The sequence below is a fragment of the Notamacropus eugenii genome, chromosome 7 (assembly GCF_028372415.1).
Source record: "Notamacropus eugenii isolate mMacEug1 chromosome 7, mMacEug1.pri_v2, whole genome shotgun sequence".
Lineage (NCBI taxonomy): Eukaryota > Metazoa > Chordata > Mammalia > Diprotodontia > Macropodidae > Notamacropus > Notamacropus eugenii.
The window spans coordinates 151,764,874-151,785,718 of NC_092878.1; the positions used below are offsets into that span (position 1 = coordinate 151,764,874).

Below are 20,845 nucleotides of genomic sequence, written 5' to 3' on the forward strand. Positions count from 1 at the left end.
TGGCCACTAAGTATAATTAAAAAGAACATGAAAATAACTAGCATGTGCGTCAACATCTTTTGCAGAGGATAAAGTAGAGAAATTCTATTGCAAACTCAATAAGACTCCAAATGTATATGTATGCTTTGATACTTGATTAAAATGCAAAAAAGTGGTCATGGGAGAGGATGGTGAAAAATGTGTTGGGAAAGATAATTCAGGAGTAAGAAAGGAGAGGTCTGAGCTATTACAGACTTCTCAGAAGCCTAATATGTTATGAATACAGGTAGAAGAGATTCTGTAGGGGCTGGGCATGGTGGGTCCCAAATAACTGAATATGAAACTAATTACATTTTAACAGATAAGGAGGAGCTCATTCTTGTCCCCATACAGTCGCAGCAGCAATGTCTTAGAGCAAAGATAAAAATTAATATCAGACATGAAGAAAGACTAAGAATGAGCAAAATGTGTGGGTATGAAATTAAAAGACTCCAACCTGAGCTGTTAAACAAGCATTCGGCACTGTAAAATGGGAAAAATATGGCTATTGACACATTATTTCTGAAGAAGCTTAATTTATACTAAGTCAGTTGCTGTAGGAGGAGACCAAAAGAGCTTAGAAGCTACCCTAGCCAGCAGATATTTTAGATCTGATAGCTATGGCCCACACTGGTTTAGAATCTAAACTCATTCACATCTTACGGAGGAGGATGGCAGAAAACTATAAGCCATATTGCTTCATAAAAGAGCAAGGACTGGATGCCACAGTGGACGATCATGGTGAATTAGTACTTAAGGATAATGCTGGGAGGACGATAAACAAAAAAGACCAAACAAGTTCTGGTTATTCATATTCATATCAGTTCATTCAAATCGTTCTTTCCAAGATTCTCTGAGTTCTGTGATTATATTTTTATCATTTCTTAGTAGAATAGGGATGAGGCAATAAAGGTTTCCATAAATCAGTGATTTTTTAAATTAATTCAAGAGCTAACATAGTACTGTGGAGAGAGGCACTGATCTTGGAGGCAGAAGCTCTGGGTTCAAGCCCTGACTCCAACATTTATTTCTCAGAACAAGTCATTTAACCCCTTTTTGAGGATCTCAGTTTCCTCATTTATAAAATGAGGATGATATATGTATTATTTACTTCACCATGTTGCTGTGAGGAAATTCTTATGTGAGCAGTAAAGGTTTATAAGTCTGCACTACTTAATTCAGATAATAATTAAGATTAATCATCTCATCCAGTCCCATTGCTTCAGTTATTACCTCTGTGTAGGTTGATCCCAAAACTGTTTCTCACCCTCAGTCCTTACCTTTCTGTAGAGCTCCAGTTCTATATTTCCAGCATCTACTAAATATTTTCACTTAGATTTAATATGTCACATGAAAATGAAGTCATTTCCCCCTCCAAACTTATTCCTTTTACAACTGCTCAATTGCTACTGCTGTGAGGACAGGTATACCACTATGCTAGACTCATAGCCTTGGAGTCATCTTTGCCACTTCCTTTTGATGCTCCAATGCAGTCAGTTGGCAAGTCTTGTGGTTTTTTTCTCCAAGATCTCTCTTATCTGGAATCCTTTTCCTTCCCAGTGTCTTCAGTCTCATCATAGTCCTCTTCAGGAAACCTGCCAGCCTATTCTCTTGCCAATTCATGTTCCACATTGCTGTGTGAGTAATCTTTCTATTGCTATGATCATGCTGCTTCTCTGCTTCTCGTAGCCTGCTGAATAAAATGAAAACTTCTGACTTTAATATCCTCCATAGTCTTGGTGCCAGCCCACCTATTTAATCTAATCTCATGCCACTCCCTTTAAATCCAATTCACTTGCAAGTCAAGACTTCACCCTGCTGAAGTCATTGGTCCTCTTCTAGAATGAAGGATGAGCAATAGCAGCTCCCTTTAATGTGCTCTGTATGCCAGTAAACACATTCCCCTTCATCCTAGACATCTTTCACCTTTCACACTCCTTCCTTCTGCTAGCTTTCATGAAAATGTGGCTGAACTTTGTCTCACCACCACCACCACCACCACCACCATCTTTCCCTCTTCCCTCCACACTGGTCCTGGAGGATGAGTCAGGAGACTCCTTACTCCCCACTGTCCCTTCTGAATTCTCCCTTTACTTCCATCACTAAGCCATGTTTTCTGCTTTAAAGCAAACACTATCAAAAATTGCTACCCAGCCCAAACAACGGTAGCTGTAGTGCATGGACGCAATGTATACTCATTGCTTTCTCAAGGAGTTCAGCACTTGATTCACAATCTTTTTTCCCTCCTCATCTCCTTCCCTTCCACTTGAAGACTTGAATATTCTATATGCTCTTCCAAACTCCCAATTCCTTAGCCTCTCAGTAGCACAGCTTATTCCTTCACTGAACCTCAGGCCACATTCTGGATTTCACCATCACACACCGTGTCCTCCTTCCCTAATTAGAAACGCTGACATTCCTCTATCTGATCATAGCTTCCTATGTCTCATCCCTTCTAAACCTATGCACTCTCATCAAGATCTCCCACTCCTCTGTGCTTCAGTACTTTCCCAGGCCAAATCTCAGTCCAAATAGTAATTTTAACTCTATAATATTCTCTGATCTTAAATCCCTTGCTTTCTTGGCCTTTTGCCCACCACCCACCTCTTCTGCTCCTACTGAAGTGCTGCTGAACTTAGTTTTTGGAAGTCTTACCACTCTGATGGTATATAGTACAAACATGTTATCTAGTCTCCCCTAGATCAGGCGATTTTTTTAATCCCTCCTGATTGATTCTGTATGCCACTCCCCACAAAAGGTATTGCCAAGCCTCTTCTTTTCTTGAACCTTCCACACTTCTTCCCTACCCCATTTGAAGACCTGACCTTTCAACTGAAAAAATTACATCTACTTTTCATAGGTTATTGTTAATGCATGTGGGTGTCCTGAGCATGTATCTGGAACTGGAAAATAAGATAAGAAGTTGTAGGAGTGGGTGAAATTAAAAAAATATATATCACCCATCCTTTAAAAAAAATTTTGGAGGTGGGCCATAAGTCTCAGGAACACCCAGTATGACTGGACAGCATCCTGTGGAAGGGTTATGTGTGTTCTGATAACCTACAAGCTCAGTAAGAATCAACAATGGGAGAGAGTCAAAAACTGTCCCTTGATGTCAGGCTGCTGTTCAGTGCCCAGAATTAGGGAAGTAACAGGCTCCTTTACTTGCATTGGTCAGGCCCCCTTTGAAGGATGTTCCCAGTACCACTTGCAAGGGAAGACATTGACAAAGCACTTGGTGGTGAGGTTAATGTAGATCATACTCGGAGGGGCTGAAGGCGAGCATGAATGGCCTGTAGAAGAGAGCCAATGGAGGCCAGGATGTATGTTTTCAAATAGAAGAATTATGTTAGGTAGATTAAGAAGTAGGCACATTCTGCTTGGTTACTAATTCATGATAAGAAGCGATTGGTGGAAGTTTTAGTGAGATCGGATTTTTAGTATAGGGCAATTTAATGGCCCCAAGGAAAAGCTTTCTGATTAGAGCTGTCCCAAATTGTGATGGGCTGCTTAGAAATTTCTTTTTATTGCAGGTCTTCAGGAAAGACTGTATATCTACTTGATTGGATGTTGCAGAAGGAATTTTTCTTCAGGTATGGATTACAATAAAGACCCTCTCAAGCCCTTCCAAATCTGTGAGGAAAGGGAGGGAGGGAAGAAGGGAGGAAGGAAGGAAGAGACAGAGAGTAGTGAGGGAAGGGGAGAGGGAGAGAGAGAGGGGGAGAAAGAGAGACAGAGAGAAAGAGAGACAGACAGAGACAGAGGGAGAGAGGAGAGGGACAGAGAGGAATTGAGAGAGAGGAGAGAGATTGAGGAGAGACATAGAGAGAGGAGGGGGGTGAGGAGAGGTGGATGGCAGGAGATTAGGGAGGGGGGACAGATATGTTTCTGCAGCCTGGTCTTTGGGTAAAATTCCATTGGGGTAGGAGGATACAGCACTCATGAAACATTGTTAGTGGTTAAACTCATGAAAATGAATGTGCCTAGGTATTGTTAATCTTGTATTCTGGTTTTCAGAGCAAGAGAAATTTCTCTTGATATTGTTATTTAAAAATGGAGAAATAAGAGAACCTAGGCCTGATTGGTCAGGCTGGCTATGGAGTAGTGATGAAGTGTCAGAATAATACCAATGGAAGAACAGTGGCCATCAAGAAGTTCCTGGAGAGAGAAGATGATAGAGTGGTTAAAAAAAATTGTCACTGGAGAAATCAAGCTATTGAAGGTCAGTGAGCATGTATTTGTTAATGCAGAAGAGTTGTTTATTGATAAAATCCTAACTGCTTTCTAGAAAAGGTTTTTCTTGTTACAGTAGCTCTTGTGTTTACAGTAAGATTAATAAGTTAATTTTAAGTTTCAACATTGCAGAAACTTATCTGAATGTCATTCACTGGTATGTAATAATCTGTTAAATAAAATATTGTTTTAAAAATTGTAAACCAAGTAAAAGGAGAAATAATATGAAGAAATGTGACAGGTAGTCATTGTTTTGATAAACCTAGTAGTGCATTTGGGTAGCTTGTGGAAGTTGGGGTGTTTAAGATTCCACTGGAGGAAAGGGATAGATAAAATTTACAAACACCCATTGCCTGAACTTTTAGTTTATAAAAATTGTTGGTATCACAGAGTGTATTTTTTAGTCTGTTAGAAATGGAAAACTATAGGAACTTTCTTGATATTCTGGTGTTTGTTCATATTTTGTGTTAAAATATTAAAAATTGCTAAGAATTTTTAAAATGTCTTTTAAAATGAATTTGTTAAAGATATTTTTGTTTTGATAATTTATAATTTATCATGCGTAATAGTTTTTGTGGGTAACACTGAAGGAAGGCATGTGTGATTTGGGCTTTTAAAATAATTTTGTTTTATTTTACTTTATTTTTAGTTTTCAACATTCATTTTTGCAAGATTTTGAGTTCCAAATTTTCTCCCCATCTCTCCTCTTCCCCCCCCACAATGCATTATGAATTCTGATTACCTCCTACCCCAATCTGCCCTCCCTTCTATCACACTCCTCCCTCCCCTTAGCTTCATCCTCTCTCTTTTCTTGTAGGGCAAGATAGATTTCTATATCCCCTTATCTGTATTTCTTATTTCCCAGTTGCATGCACAAACAATTCTCAACATTTTTTCCTAAAACTTTGAGTTCCAACTTCTTTCCCTTTCTCCTTCCTATTTCTACTGAGGAGACAAATAATTCAATATAGGCCATACATATGTAGTCATGCAAAAGACTTCCATAAGAGTTATGTTGTGAAAGACTAACTATATTTCCCTCCATCCTGTCCTGCCGCTCCATTTATTCTATTCTCTCTTTTGACTTTGTCCCTCCCCAAAAGTGTTTGCTTCTAATTACTCCCTTCTCTCATTTGCCCTCTCTTCTATTATATCCTACACACCTCACTTATCCCCTTCTCCCCTTCTTTCCTGTAGGGTGAGATAGATTTTCATAACAAATTGAGTGTGCACATTATTCCCTACTTAAGCCAAATGTGATGAGAGTAAGTTTCAATTTTTCCCTTTCACCTTACCCCATTTCCCCCTCTATTAAAAAAGCTTTTTCTTGCCTCTTTTATGAAAGATAATTTACCCCATTCCATTTCTCCCTTTCCCTTCTCAATATATTCCTCTCTCCTCTTAATTTTATTTTTTAGATATCATTTCTTCCTATTCTACTTACCCTGTGCCTTCTGTCTATATATATACATATATAATCCTTCCAATGACCCAAATACTGAGAAATGTTTCAAGAGTTACAAATATCTTTCCATGTAATAATGTAAACAGTTAAATTTTAGCAAGTCCCTTATGATTTCACTTTCCTTTTACTTTTTCATGCTTCTCTTGATTCTTGTGTTTGAAAGTCAAATTTTCTCTTCAGTTCTGGTCTTTTCATCAAGAATGCTTGAAAGTCCTCTATTTCACTGAATGACCATTTTTTTCCCCTGAAATATTATACTCAGTTTTGCTGGGTAGGTGATTCTTGGTTTTAATTCCAGTTCCTTTGACTTCTGGAATATCATATTCCAAGCCCTTTGATCCCTTAAGGTCGAAGCTGCTAGGTCTTGTGTTACCTTGATTGTATTTTCACAATACTTGAATTGTTTCTTTCTGGCTACTTGTAATATTTTTTCCTTTACCTGGGAACTCTGGAATTTGGCTACAATATTCCTAGGAGTTTTCCTTTTGGGATCTCTTTCAGGAGGTGATCAGTGGATTCTTTCAATATTCATTTTACCCTGTGGTTCTAGAATATCAGGACAGTGATAATTTCATGAAAGATGATGTCCAGGCTCTTTTTTGATCATGGCTTTCAGCTAGTCCCATCATTTTAAAATTGTCTCTCGCATCTATTTTCCAGGTCAGTTGTTTTTCCAATGAGGTATTTCACATTGTCTGCTATTTTTTCATTCTTTTGGTTTTGTTTTGTAATTTCTTGATTTCTCATAAAGTCATTAGCTTCCATCTGCTCCATTCTAATTTTTAAAAAACTATTTTCTTCGGTGAGCTTTTGAATCTCCTTTTCTATTTGGCTAATTCTGCTTTTAAAAGCATTCCTCTCTCTTTTTTTGGACCTCTTTTGCCATTTGGGTTAGTCTATTTTTTTAAATTATTAATTTTTATTTTAAGTTTTCAGCATTAATTTCCACAAAATTTTGAGTTCCAAATTTTCTCCCCATCTCTCCCCTTCTCCCACCCCAAAATACCTTGCATTCTGATTATCCCTTCCATCACTTTGCCCTCCATTCTAACATCCCTCTCTTCCCTTATCCCCATCTTCTTTTTTGTCCTGTAGGGCAAAATAAATTTCTATATCCCATTTTCTGTATTTCTTGTTTCTCAGTTGTATGCAGGAACAATCCACAACATTTGTTTCTAAAATTTTGAGTTCCAGCTTCTCTTCCTTCCTCCCTCCCCACCCATCCCCACCGAGAAGGCAAACAATTCAATATAGGCTACATATGTATAGTTTTGCAAATGACTTCCATAATAGTCATGTTGTGTAAAACATCCTATCCTGCCCCCCATTTCTTCTATTCTCTCTTTTGACTTTGGCCCTGCCCAAGAATGTTGACTTCTAATTGTTTCCTGCTCCCATTACACTCCCTTCCTTCATTCCCCCCACCCTGCTTATCCCCTTCTCCCCTACTTTCCTGTATTGTAAGATAAGTTTTCATACAGAATTGAGAGTGCATGTTATTCCTTCCTTGAGCCAAATGTGATGAAAGTAAGTTTCACTTTTCCCCTCTCATCTCCCCCCTTTTTGCCTCCCTTGAGAAGACTTTTTCTTGCCTCTTTTATGAGAGATAATTTGCCCCATTCCATTTCTCCCTTTCTCCTCCCAATATATTCCTCTCTCACCCCTTAATTTTATTTTTTTAGATATGATCCCTTCCTATTCAACTCACCTTGTGCTCTCTCTCTCTTTCTGTGTGTGTGTATGTGTGTGTGTGTGTGTGTGTGTGTATAATCCCACGAACTACCCAGATACTGAGAAAAGTTTCAAGAGTTACAAAAATTATCTTTCCCTATAGGAATGTAAACAGTTCAACTTTAGTAAGTCCCTTATGATTGTTCTTTCCTGTTTACCTTTTTATGCTTCTTTTGATTCTTCCGTTTCAAAGTCAAATTTTCTTTTCAGTTTTCATCTTTTCCATAAAGAATACTTGAAAGTTCTCGATTTCATTGAAAGACCATTTTTTCCCCTGAAGTATTATACTCAGTTTTGCTGGGTAGGTGATTCTTGGTTTTAGTCCTAGTTCCTTTGACTTCTGGAATGTCCTATTCCATGCCCTTTGATCCTTTAACGTAGAAGATGCTAGATCTTGTGTTATCCTGATTATATTTCCACAATTCTCGAATTGTTTCTTTCTAGCTGCATGCAGTATTTTCTGATGAAAATAACACCTTTAAAAATAGGCTAACTCAGTTGGCAAAAGAGGTTCAAAAAGCCAATGAGGAGAAGAATGTTTTAAAAAGCAGAAATAGTCAAATGGGAAGGAGGTTCAAAAGCTCACTGAAGAAAATAGTTCTTTAAAAATTAGAATGGGTTAGTCTGTTTTTAAAGGTGTTATTTTCTTCAGCATTTTTTGTGGTCTCCTTTAGCAAACTGTTGACTTGCTTCTCATTATTTTCTTGCCTCACTCTCATTTCTCTTCCCATTTTTTCCTCCAGCTCTCGTACTTGATTTTCTTTTTTTTTTTAGTTTTTTTTAATTTAATTTTTCATTTTTAACACAGTTTGTAATAGATAAAACAATTCAAATTTTTGGTCAGGTGATACTTCTTTTTAAAGCATTTACAATCTGGACCACAAAAGAATTTTTTTTAAACATTAACCAACTGATACACAAATAATATTGATGTTGCTAACTTCACAAGCTCTTGACCTAATTGTCTCCACAGTATTACTAAGAGTTAAAGGACCCTAACTTATTGTTGTTGGTCTAAAGTCCTATGCCTAATAGCTTAATTTTAGACTTAACCTCAAATGTTCCCATACAAATAATCTATAATTTAATAGATCTGGTATTAAACTTACAAACATTTTGACTATAGGAAATTGCCACCAAGAGTAGGGACATTGCACGGATACAATATTTCCTCAACTTCATGGCAATTCCAGGCAGGAGTAGATTGTCAAGCTTAAAGTCTGCCAGGTGTCAGTGGGAAAACTGAGTCAGGAGAATCCTACCTCAGCCCAGACTGAACAGCTGCTCTCCCACCCTTCCCATGAGATCACCTTTTGCAGTTCATACCAGAATCTCACAGGCTTACTGGCATCATGGATTGGAGGCTCAAACCGCCTTTCTTGCTATCCATACCTGGAGTTAGACTCAGAAGAACAGTCAGTTAATAGTTTCATAGCATCTAAAAATGACAAATTCCAATAACCGGGTTTCAAATATGATTGTGATTTCACTTTGGCTAAGGAACATCTTTTGAGGCAAGTCTTAAGTGGCTTACATGCCTTTCTATATGTGTTCTAGTTCCTGATTAAATAGCAATCATAAAATAAAATTAACCATTAAAACCTTAACTTTTCTATCAATGCCAGATTTTACCTGAGGATACCTTCCTCTAGGAAATTTAGACTAAAATTTTTTCCCCCAAACTAAAGATGTCATTGATTTATTCTCAGTAATTAATTCAGTCAATTGTTTTAATACTAATTGCTTTTACCTCACTTTGTAACATGTCCAATTTTTCTCCTCATCACTCCCCTCCCCCCACTTCTTAATACCTTGCATTCTGATTACTCGTTCCTTCAATGTACCCTTCCTTCTATCACACCTCACCCTTCCCTTATCCCCATCTTCTCTCTTTTCTTGTAGGGCAAGATAAATTTCTATACCCCATTCCCTGTATTTCTTATTTCCTGATTATATGCAATAAAAATTCTCTACATTTGTTGCTAATACTTTGAATTCTAACTTCTCTCCCTTTCCACCTCCCTCCCCAGCCCCACTGAGAAGGCAAGCAATTCAATACAGACTAAATATGTGTTGTTTTGCAAAAGACTTCCATAATAATCATGTTATGTAATACCAATTATATTGCTCTCTGTCCTACTCTATCCCTCCTTATTTTTTCCCCCCACAATTGACCTTGTCCCTTCTTGACAGTGTTTATTTCTAGTGACTCCTTTCTCCCATTTGCCCTCCCTTCTAACATTCCCCTCTCCCCACTTGCCACCTCCTCTCCTATTTTCCTGTGGTGTGATATAAATTTTCATATCACATTTAGTGACCATGTTATTCCCTCCTTCAGCCACATGTGGAGAGAGTAGCTTCATTTTTCCCCCTCTCCCCTTCTCCCTTTTCTCCACTACTGAACAAGATTTTTTCTCATTTCTTTTATGAATTATAGCCTACCCCATTCCATTTCTCCTTTTCTCTTCCTGATATTTTCCTCCTTCACCCTTAATTTTTATTTTATTTTTGTGTGTGGATATCTTCTCTTCTGATTCAACACACCCTGTACTCTATCTATATATGTGTATGTGTGTGTGTGTGTGTGTATGTGTGTATGTACAACAATCTCTCCATCTACCCAAATACTGAGAAAAGATTCAAGAGTTATAAATATTTTCTTTCTATGTAGTAATGTAAACAGTTCAGCTTTAGGGAGTCTTTTATGGTTTTTCTTTGCTGTTTACCTTTTCATGCTTCTCTTGATTCTTGTCTTGGGAAGTCAAATTTTCTATACAGATCTGGTCATTTCCTCAATGTGAATGTGATTGAAAGTCCTCTATATCATTGAATGACCATTTATTCCCTTGAAGTATTATACTCAGATTTTCTGGGTAGGTGATTCTTGGTTTCAATCCCAGTTCCTTTGACCTCTGAAATATCCTATTCCAAGCCCTTTGATCCCTTAATGTTGAAGCTGCCAGATCCTGTGTTATCCTGATTGTATTTTCCACAGTACTCAAATTGTTTCTTTCTAGTTGCTTGCAGTATTTGCTCCTTGATCTGGAAACTCTGAAATTTGGCCACAATATTCCCAGGAGTTTCTCTTTTTGGGTCTCTTTCAGGAGGTGATTGGTGTATTCTTTCAATATTTATTTTGCCCTCTTATTCTAGAACATCAGGACAGTTTTCCTTGATAATTTCATGGAAGATAATGTCTAGGCTCTTTTTTTGAGCATGGCTTTCAGGTAGTCCCATAATTTTTAAATTGTTTCTCCTGGATCTATTTTCCAGGTGAGTTGTTTTTCCAATGAGATGTTTCACATTGTCTTCTATTTTTTCAAATTTTTGGTTTTATTTACTAACTGCTTGGTTTAACTCATAGTCATTCATTTCCCTGAACTCAATTCTCTCTTTCAACGAATTATTTGTTCAGTGACCTTTTGAACCTTCTCCTCCATTTGGCTAATTCTGCTTTTTAAAACATCCTTCTCCTTATTGGCTTTTTGGACCTCTTTTTCCAATTGAGTTAGCCTCTTTTTAAGGCTGTTGTTTTCCTCAGCATTTTTTTGGTTCTCCTTTAGTAAGCTGCTAACTTGTTTTTTAAGGTCATCTATTGACTGAGCCTGGTTTAATTTCCCTTTGGAGGCCCTGGAGGCAGAGGCCTTGACTTCCTCTGACAGTATGCCTTGTTCTTCCTCATCTGAAAGGATGGGAGGAAACAACTGCCCCAAGAAAGTAACCTTCTGTGGTCTTATTTTTTCCCCCTTTTTGGGCATTTTCCCAGCCAATTACTTGACGTCTGAGTTTTCTCTCCACAACTACCTCACCTCCAGTTCTGCCAAGCCAGCACTGGGGGCTGAGATTCAGATGAGCTGCTCCAAAGCTTTAGGTGGGGGGCAGGGCTGCTATTCAGTGTGACATTAAGATCAGCTGCTCAGGATGGGTCAGGGCCTCCACACAGGGCTCAGTTCCCTCAGGGGGTTTACGATGAGACCTTCAACAATGGGTGTGGACTGCTGCCTGCTTTGGGAGCCCCATCTGCTGCTACCTCTACTGCTGCCACCTGAGGAGGCCTGAGTTATGGGGACAGCCTGCTCCCTTCTCTGCCAGCCGAAAAGACCCTCTCACTGACATTTGGTGCCTGTGGGTTGAAGGATCTGTGCTGCTGCTGGAGATTCTGTCCCTGAAGCCTGTTCAGATCTGCTCCTTTCCGTGCCCCGTGGCCAAGGCAGGGCTGGGCTCTGCTCCATGTCCAGTGTGTGACAGACCTTTCTTGTTGTTCCACTCCATTGTTCTGTGGCTTCTGCTGCTCTAGAATTTGTTGAGAGTTCTTCTTTACAGGTATTTTACGGGCTGTGGGGTAAGAGGTAGGTATGTTCGTCTTTCTACTCTGCCATCTTGGCTTCACCCCTCTTTCTTGATCTTCAAATTTCTTTTTGATTTCTACCATGGCCTGAGATCCTTGCCTATTTTTTTGGAGGTTTTGGATGCAGAAGCCTTGACTTTTATGTCTTCCTTGATGGTATGCTTTGTTGTTCCTCATCTGAAAGGATGGAAGAAAATGCCTGTTCACCCAGTAAGTAACCTTCTCTAGATCTTATTTTTACCCTCTTTTTGGGCATTTTCCCAGTCAGTTACTTGACTTTTGAGTCCTTTTTCAAGTGGAGGATATACTCTGGGAACCTATAAGTTCTCAGTTCCTCTAAGGTGGCACAATCAAGGGAGAGAATTTTACTCCTCTTCTGGACTGCACTCTGCTCTGGGAGTAACGACTAGCTTTTCCACCCAGGATCTGCGAGGTGGATTTCCTTTCTGGAGCCTCCACCAGTTCTACTACCCCAGTGCTCTTCCTCAACCCAGGGCAGAGATCTAGATCAGCGACTTGATTCCCCAAGGTTCTTTATGCTGAGGGCTCCAAAAAAGGATGCTGTCACTGCCTGGGACCAGGGCCAGACTGCATTCCCTTCTCACCCAAATGAGAAAGCTTTCACACTGACCTTTGAAGCTGTCTTTTGTGTTTGTCCATTGAGAAATCTGGGAACTACAGCTGCTGCCTGTGATTCCACTCCCTAAAGCCTGCTCCAGTCCTTTTCCTGCCACCACGAGGCCAAGGCTGGGCTGTACTCCTTGAGTTTTCCTCCACTCCAAGATCGATATGATAGAAATTTCCTGTTGGCCTTCCAGGCTGACTTGGGCTGGAAATCTCTCAGTCTGTTGTTTTATGGCTTCTGCTGCTCTTGAATTTGTTTAGTCATTTTTTTTTTACAGGTCTATGGGCTATGTAAGGACAGCTACAGCAGGTCCCTCTTTCTACTGTGCCATCTTGGCTCCATTCCCTCAAGATTCCATTTAGTTTTATTTTAATTAAAAAACCCAAAGAAGCCAGATTTCTAGATTTAAACAAATTTAAATGTATTTCCCCCCAAGTGAACCACTTCCCAAGTATTTTTCAGATTGAATTCTTTTGGACACTGGATCAGCTTAGAATTCTTTTCCTCTGGACTCCCTTTCTGGGACCATGTCAGTTCAGTTTCTTTTTGGAGAGAGGGGCACAGGAGGTCAGAAGGAAATGAAATATTAAAATGGGTTGATTATAGGATTTCAAAGGGAAATGTGTTAATGATAATGGCAAGTTAATGACAAACTCAAGATTGTTTGCCAGGAGAGTAAGTCTCTTATTTTTCCCAAATCATAGGTAAATATTTTTTTGCAAGGCTGACTTTATGCTATTATTATGGAACCTCCTTCCCTAAAGGTTTTTCCTACCCTAACTTCATTCCCGTGTTTCATTGTCCTTGTAGAAGAAAGACCTGCTAATGTTTAATGCAGCTGTGAGTTGTTGTGGTTAAACATTGACTAGATCAAAATGGAGCATGTGTGTTTAAATTTAAGATCTGTTCTCGTAGCATGGCAGGTTTTTAATATTGCATTTTGTCCAAAAACCATTCTTGACTGTAATTTGCCTGTGTCAAAAAACCATATCAAATTGTAATAAAATCTAAACCTTGATTAAAAACTTTTACTGATGCCAAATATTTCCTAATGCATCTTCTCTCCTGGAAAGTAGAGGAAAACAGGTGAAACTGACTGACAGAAAAAGACCACCAGAGTAACCCCAGAGTGAGCACCATTTATCATTCATAGTCCTTTGCTTTTTGAGTAAGGACATCTTTGTCATCAGCTGCACTCAGAATCTCATATTGACCATTGCATTTGGTCTGAATTCAGTCGTATTTTATTGTGTTCATTCACATTGTATCAGAGATTGATCTTTGGAGTCTACTTTTTTCCCCCCTTTCTTTTCTGAATTTCTCATATTTGTTTTTTCTTTTGGAACAGTAATATTTCATTACATCTGTATACCACAATATGTGCAGTCTTTCCCCCATTGGTGAGTATCCATTTTGTTTCCAGATAAACTTTTATTTTAAAACAATAAAATGAGATGGTTTTGGAAGAGAAATATTACTATTGCTTTTAATTCCATTTTTGACATTGTCAAGGTGCTAAGACACTTTCTGTGTGACACTGTGGATAAGCGTAAGACAGAAGCATCCCAGGACAGTGGAAAAAGCTGGGTTCAAATCCTGTCTCCAATGTTTATTATCTGTGTGACCTTAAGTAATCACTTAAATCCATGGGCCCATTTCTCTGCTTTTAAAAGGATCTTGGTGACTTCTAAGGCTGTATCCCAAAGAGATTATTAAAATGGGAAAAGGGACTTACATGTACAAAAAAAAATATTTGTAGCAGCTCTTTTTGTGGTGGCCAAGAATTGGAAATTGAGGGGATGCCCATCAATTGGGGAATGGCTGAACAAATTGTAGTAAATTAATGTAAAGGAATACTATTGTGCTATAAGAGATGATGAACAGTTGGACTTCAGAAAAACCTAGAAAGACTTATATGATCTGATGCTGAGTGAAGGGAGTAAAAACAAGAGAACACTGTATACAGTAACAGCAACACTGTGTGATGACTAACTTTGATAGACTTAGCTCTTCTCAGCAATTCAAGGACCTAAAACAACTCCAAAAGACTCATGATAGAAAATGCCATCTATATCCAGAGAAAGAACTGTGGAGTCAGAATGCATATTGAAGCATACCATTTGCTCTCTCTTTTTTGTTCTTTCTCATGGTTTCTCCCATTCATTCTAATTCTTCTTTACAACATGACTAATGTAAAAGTATGTTTAATAAGAATGTATATGTAGAGCCTTTATCAGATTGCATGCTGTCTTGGGGAAAGGGGAGGTAGGCAGAGAAAATTTAAAACTCAAAAGCTTATGGATGGTCAATGTTGAAAACTAAAATTAAATAAATTAATTTAAAGGATAAAAAAGGGCTGAGTGGACTGATTGTTTCCTGATTTCACTAATGGTAGATAATTGGAAGTGCTTTTGAAAAAAATTAAATAATTTATTTGTTTTCAGTTTTTTGCAATCACTTCCATACATCTTAGATTTTCTCCTACCCTCCCTCCACTTCTGTCTCCCTCCCTCCCCAAGATAGCATGCAATCTTCTATAGTTTCTACACATACATTCTTATTAAATACATTTTCACCATAGTCATGTTGTATAGAAAAATTAAAATGAGTGGGAGAAACCATGAAAACAAAACAAAACATAACAAAAGAAAAAAATGATCTGCTTCATTCTGAGATCCAATTTCGTAGTTCTTTCTCTGGATGTGGAAGGCATTTTGCCTCAAGAGTTCATTGGGATTTTTTTAAGTCCTTGTTTTGCTATGAAGGGCTAAGTCTACCAGAAAAATTCCTCGCACACTGTGGTTGTTGCTGTGTAGTAAGTATTCCTAGTTCTGCTCCTTTTGCTTAGTATCAGTTCATATAGGTCCTTCTAGGCTGCTCTGAAGTCTTCTTGTTCATCATTTCTTATAGCACAAGATTGCTATAGTATTCCATTACATTCATATACCACAAATTGTTTAGCCATTTCCCAATTGATGGGCATCCCCTCAATTTTGAGTTCTTGGCCACTACACAGAGTGGTGTTATAAATATTTTTGTACATGTGGGAAGCTTTCCCATCTTCATGATCTCTTTGGGATACAGTCCTAGAAACGATATTGCTGGATCAAAGGTTATGCACATTTTTGTAATCTACTGGGCACAATTCCAAATTGCTCTCCAGAATGGTTGGATTAGCTCACAGCTCCACCAACAATAAATTAGTGTTCTAACTCTCCTACATCTTCTCCAACATTTATCATCTTCTTGTTTTGTCATGTTAGCCAATCTGATAGGTGTGATGTGGTACCTCATAGGTGTTCTGATTTGCATCTGTCTAATCAATAGTAATTTAGAGCATTTTCTCATATGACTATAGATAGCTTTAATTTCTTCCTCTGAAAACTCTCTGTTCATATCCTTTGACCATTTGTCAATTGGGGAATGACTTGTATTCTTGTACATTTGATTCAGTTCTCTATATATTTTAGAAATGAGGTCTTTATCACACTAGTTGCAAAGATTCTTTTCCAGTTTTCTGCTTCCTTCCTAATTTTGGTTGCATTGGGTTTGCAAAATTTTTTCAATTTAATGTAATCAAAATGATCCATTTTTCACTATCTCTTATTTGGTCAAAATTTTCTCCATTTTTCATGAATCTGACAAATACACTATTCCTTGCTCCCCTAATTTGTTTATAGTATCAATCTTCATACCTAGATCATGTACCCATTTGGACTTTATTCTTGTGTATGGTGTCAGGCAATGGTTTATGCCCAGTTTCCGCCACACTGTTATCCAGTTTCCCCAGCAATTTTTGTCAAACAGTGAGTTCTTATCCCAGAAACTAGGGTCCTTGGGTTCATCAAATAGTAGATTACTATATTCATTAACTACTATGTCTGGATTACCTAACCTATTTTCACTGGTCTACCTCTCTATTTCTTAGCCACCAAGTGGTTTTGATGATTGCTGCTTTATAATGCAATTTAAGGTTTGGTAGAGCTAGGCCACCTTCCCTACTCTTTCATTTCATTAGTTCCCTTGATATTCTGGATCTTTTGTTCTTCCAGATCAATTTTGATATTATTTTTTCTAGCTCTAGAAAATAATTATCTGGTAGTTTGACTGGTATGGCACTCAATAGGTAAATTAATTAAGGTAGAATTGTCATTTTTATTATATTGACTTGGCTGCCCATGAGCAAATGATGTTTTTCCACTTACTTAGATCTGACTTTATTCGTGCAAAAAGTGTTTTGTAATTATGTCCATATAGTCCCTCAGTTTGTTTTTGCAGGTGGACTCCCAGATATTTTATAGTCTCTGCCTTGGCTTTAAATGGGATTTCTCTTTCTATCTCTTGGTGTTGGGCTTTGTTAATAATATATAGAAATGCAGATGATTTATGTGGGTTTATTTTGTAACCTTCAGCTTTGCCAAACTTGTTTATTATTTCAGGTAGTTTTTTACTTGATTCTCTGGGGTTCTCTAATTAGATCATCATATCATCTGCAAAGAGTGATAACTTAGTTTCATCTTTGCCTATTCTTATTTCTTCAATTTCTTTTTCTTTTCTTATGCTAAAGCCAACATTTTTAGTACTATACTGAATAACAGGGGTGATATTGGACATCCTTTTTTCACCCCTGATTTTATTGGAATTACATCCAGTTCATCCCTATTACATGTAATGCTTTCTGATGGTTTTAGGTAGATACTGCTTATTATTTTATGGAAGGCCCCACTTATTCCTATGCTCTCTAGGGTTTTGAATAGGATTGGATGTTGTATTTTGTCAAAGGCTTTTTCTCCATCTATTGAGATTATCATATTGTTTCGGTTAATTTTGTTGTTGATATGATCAATAATGCTGATAGCTTTCCCAATATTGAACCAGACCTGCATTCCTGGTATGAATCCTACCTGATCATAATGTTTTAATCTCATGATAAGTTGCTGTGTTCTTTTTGCTAATATCTTATTTAAAATTTTTGCATCTATATTCATTGGAGATATTGGTCTATACTTTTCTTTCTCTGTTTTGGCTCTTCCTGGGTTAGATATCACACCTACATGTGTATCATAAAAATAATGTGGTAAGACTTCTTCTTTACCAATTTTCGCAAATAGTCAATCTAATATTGGAATTAAATGTTTAAATGAACTGTTTATTAAATCTTTGATTGAATTCACTTGTAAATCCATCAGTCCCTGGAGATTTTTTTCTTACAGAGTTAATTGATGGCTTGTTCAATTTCTCATTCTGAGATGGGGTTATTTAAGAATTCAACTTCCTCATCTGTTAAATCAGGCCATTTATATTTTTAAAAATATTCATCCATCTCATTTAGATTGTCAAATTTATGGGCATACAGTTGGGCAAAGTAATTTCTAATTATTGTTAATTTCCTTCTCATTGGGGGTGAGTCCACCCTTTTCAATTTTTGTATTGGTAGTTTGGTTTTCCTCTTATTTTTTCTAATCCAATTGACCAAAGGTTTATCAATTTTATTGTTTTTTTTTTTCATAAAACCAACTCAGTTTTATTATTAGTTCAATAGTTTTTTAATTTCAATTTTATTAAGCTGTCTTTTGGTTTCAGTATTTCTAATGTGGCATTATCTTGTTGATTTTCAATTTATTCTTTTTCTAGCTTTTTCAGCTGCATGTCCAATTGATTGATCTCCTCTTTCTCTATTTTATTCACATAGGTATTCAAAGATATAAAACTTCCCCTAAGAACTGCTTTTGCAGTATACCATAAGTTTTGGTAGGTTGTGTCATTATTGTCATTCCCTTGAATGAAGTTATTGATTGTTTCTATGGTTTATTATTTAACCCACTCATTCTTTAAGATTAGATTATTTAGTTTTCAATTAATTTTTCATTTATCTTTCCATTGCCTTTTATTACATTATGATCTGAGAAGAAAGCATTGATTATCTCTGCCTTTCTGCACTAAATTGTGAGGTTCTTTTGCCCTAGTACATGGGTCAATTTTTGTGCCATGTCCCACTGAGAAAAAGTTATTTTCCTTTCTATCCCACTGAATTTTCTCCAGGGATCTATCATATCTACCTTATCCTGAGGTTTATTCACCTCATTAACTTCTTTCTTGTTTATTTTGAGGTAGATTTATCAAGTTCAGAGAGGGGGATGTTGAGGTCCCCCAATAATATGGTTTTGCTATTTCTTCCTGTTACTCCTCTTAAGAATTTGGATGCTATACCACTTGAAGCATATATGTTTAATAATGATATTGCTTTGTTGTCTATAGTGGCTTTTAGCAGGATATAGTTTCTTTCCTTATCTATTTTGATTAGATCTATTTCTGCTTTTGCTTTGTCTGAGATTAGTATTGCTACCTCTCTTTTTTTAAAATCAGTTGAAGCACAATACATTCTGCTCCAACCTTTTCCATTTACCCTGTGTATATCCCCCTGTTTTAAATGTGTTTCTTGTAAATAACATATTGTTGGATTATGTTTTTTAATCCATTCTGCTATCTGCCTCCATTTTATGGTAGAGTTCATCCCATTCATCTTCACAGTTATGATTACTATCTGTGTCTTTCCCTCCATTCTCTTTTCCCCTTTTATGCTTTTAGTTTTCTCTTCTCCCTTCCCCTCTGCAGCAGAGTTTTAATTTTAATTTTTGCCTCCCTCAGTCTTCCCTCCCTTCTTTCAGCCTCCTTCCTTTTTACTCCCCTTTTCTCTTCCTACTTTTTCCTCCCTTTTAGCCTCCCCTCCCTTTTCTTTCCCCTTTCCCCTCCTATTCCCAATACAGCTAGTTAGATTTCTATACTTAACTGGGTTTGTTGTTCTCTTCTTGAACCAAACCAGATTGGAATAATCTCAAACGATGCTCATCTCTCTCCCTTCTTTCCTTCTACTGGAACATTTTTGTGCCTCTTCCTGTGATGTAATTGACTTTTCTCTGCCTCCTGCTTTTCACACCTCCCATTACAATCCCTTTGCACCCTTAAATCTCATTTTTATCATCACATCATTTATTTTATACCTACTCCCTGTATCTATGTATATCCCTTTTAAATATCATAATAAGTATACAATTCTCAAGATTATCAAGTCTCATCTTCCCTTATAGGGATGTAAACAGTTTGCCCATTTTGAATAAAAAGGGTTTCTGCCCCCCTTCCCCCCCGGTTACCTTTTTATGTCTCTCTTGAAACTTGTGTTTGAAGATCGAATTTTTTATTGACCTCTGGCCCTTTTCATTAAGAAGGTCTGGAAATCCCTCATTTCATTTAATGTCCATCTTCTTGCCTGAAATATTATGTTTAGTTTTGCTGGGTAATTGATCCTTGGTTGTAGTCCAAACTCCATTGCCTTACAGAATATCATATTCCAATCCCTTCAATCTTTTAATGTAGAAGCTGCAAAGGCCTGTGTGATCTCAGCTGAAGCTCCTCAATATTTGAATTGTTTTTTCTGTCTGTCTGCAGTATTTTCTCCTTCACTTAATAGTTTTGGAATTTAGCAGCGATATGCCCTGGTGTTTTCGGTTTGGGATCTCTTTCAGGAGGTGAATGGTGGATTCTTTCAATGAATATTTGCCTTCTGGGCAGTTTTCCTTAATGATTTCTTGGAAGATATTGTCGAAGCTCTTTTTCTCATCATGGCTTTCTGGTAGACCAATAATTCTTACATTTTTCTCCTGGATCTATTTTCCAGGTCAGGTGTTTTTCCAATGAGATATTTTACATTTTCTTCTATTTTTTCCATTTTTAAGATTCTGTTTGACTGATTCTTGATGTCTCATAGAGTCATTAGCTTCTACTTGCCCAATTCCAATTTTTAATAAATTGTTTTCTTCAGTTAACTTTTGCATCTCCTCTTCCATTTGCCCAATTGTTCCTTTTAAGGAGTTATTTTCTCCAGTTAGGTTTTGTACTTCCTTTTCCATTTGTCCAGTTTTCCTTTTTAAGGAACTGTTCTCTTCAGGGAATTCTTTTTTCATATTTTAAAAATCATTGGCCAATTTTTCTTCTGTTTCTTTATTTTGACTTTTAAAATCCTTCTGGAGTGCTTCCAAGAATGCTCTTTGGGCTTGAGACTAGTTTGTATTCCCTTCTTTAGTATCAGATGGAAGTACAGTCTCAATGCTGACCTCTTTGGTATTTGAGTTTTGTTCCTTGTCCTTCATAGAAAGATTCTATGGTCTTTTCTTTTCTGGTTTGCTTCTTGCTCATGATGATCACCCTTTTCCTGGCTTTCAAAGTGGATTTTTGCTTCTGGGGCACAGGGGGCTCTGCCCTATGGTTCTTGTGCCTAGAATTTGATGCTTTTGTTTGTTGTGACCTCTGGTTCTTTCAGCTTGAACCTAAAATGATGCAGCTTACCTTGTGCTGAGCTGGCTGCTGTGCAAAAACAGAGGCCAGGTGAACTCTTTTTGTGTTTCCCTGGAGTAACCCTAGAGCTAGC

The 20,845-nt window shown here is 37.4% G+C and overlaps 1 protein-coding gene across 1 annotated transcript in view; it reads left to right on the top strand.

The window, feature by feature from the left end:
• Nucleotides 1–4,071: 4,071 nt before the first annotated feature.
• Nucleotides 4,072–20,845, top strand: part of CDKL2 (cyclin dependent kinase like 2) — a 47,256-nt gene continuing 30,482 nt past the window's right edge. The window contains 2 exon segments of the mRNA XM_072625166.1: nucleotides 4,072–4,203; nucleotides 4,205–4,240. Coding sequence (XP_072481267.1) covers nucleotides 4,072–4,203; nucleotides 4,205–4,240 — 168 coding nt within the window.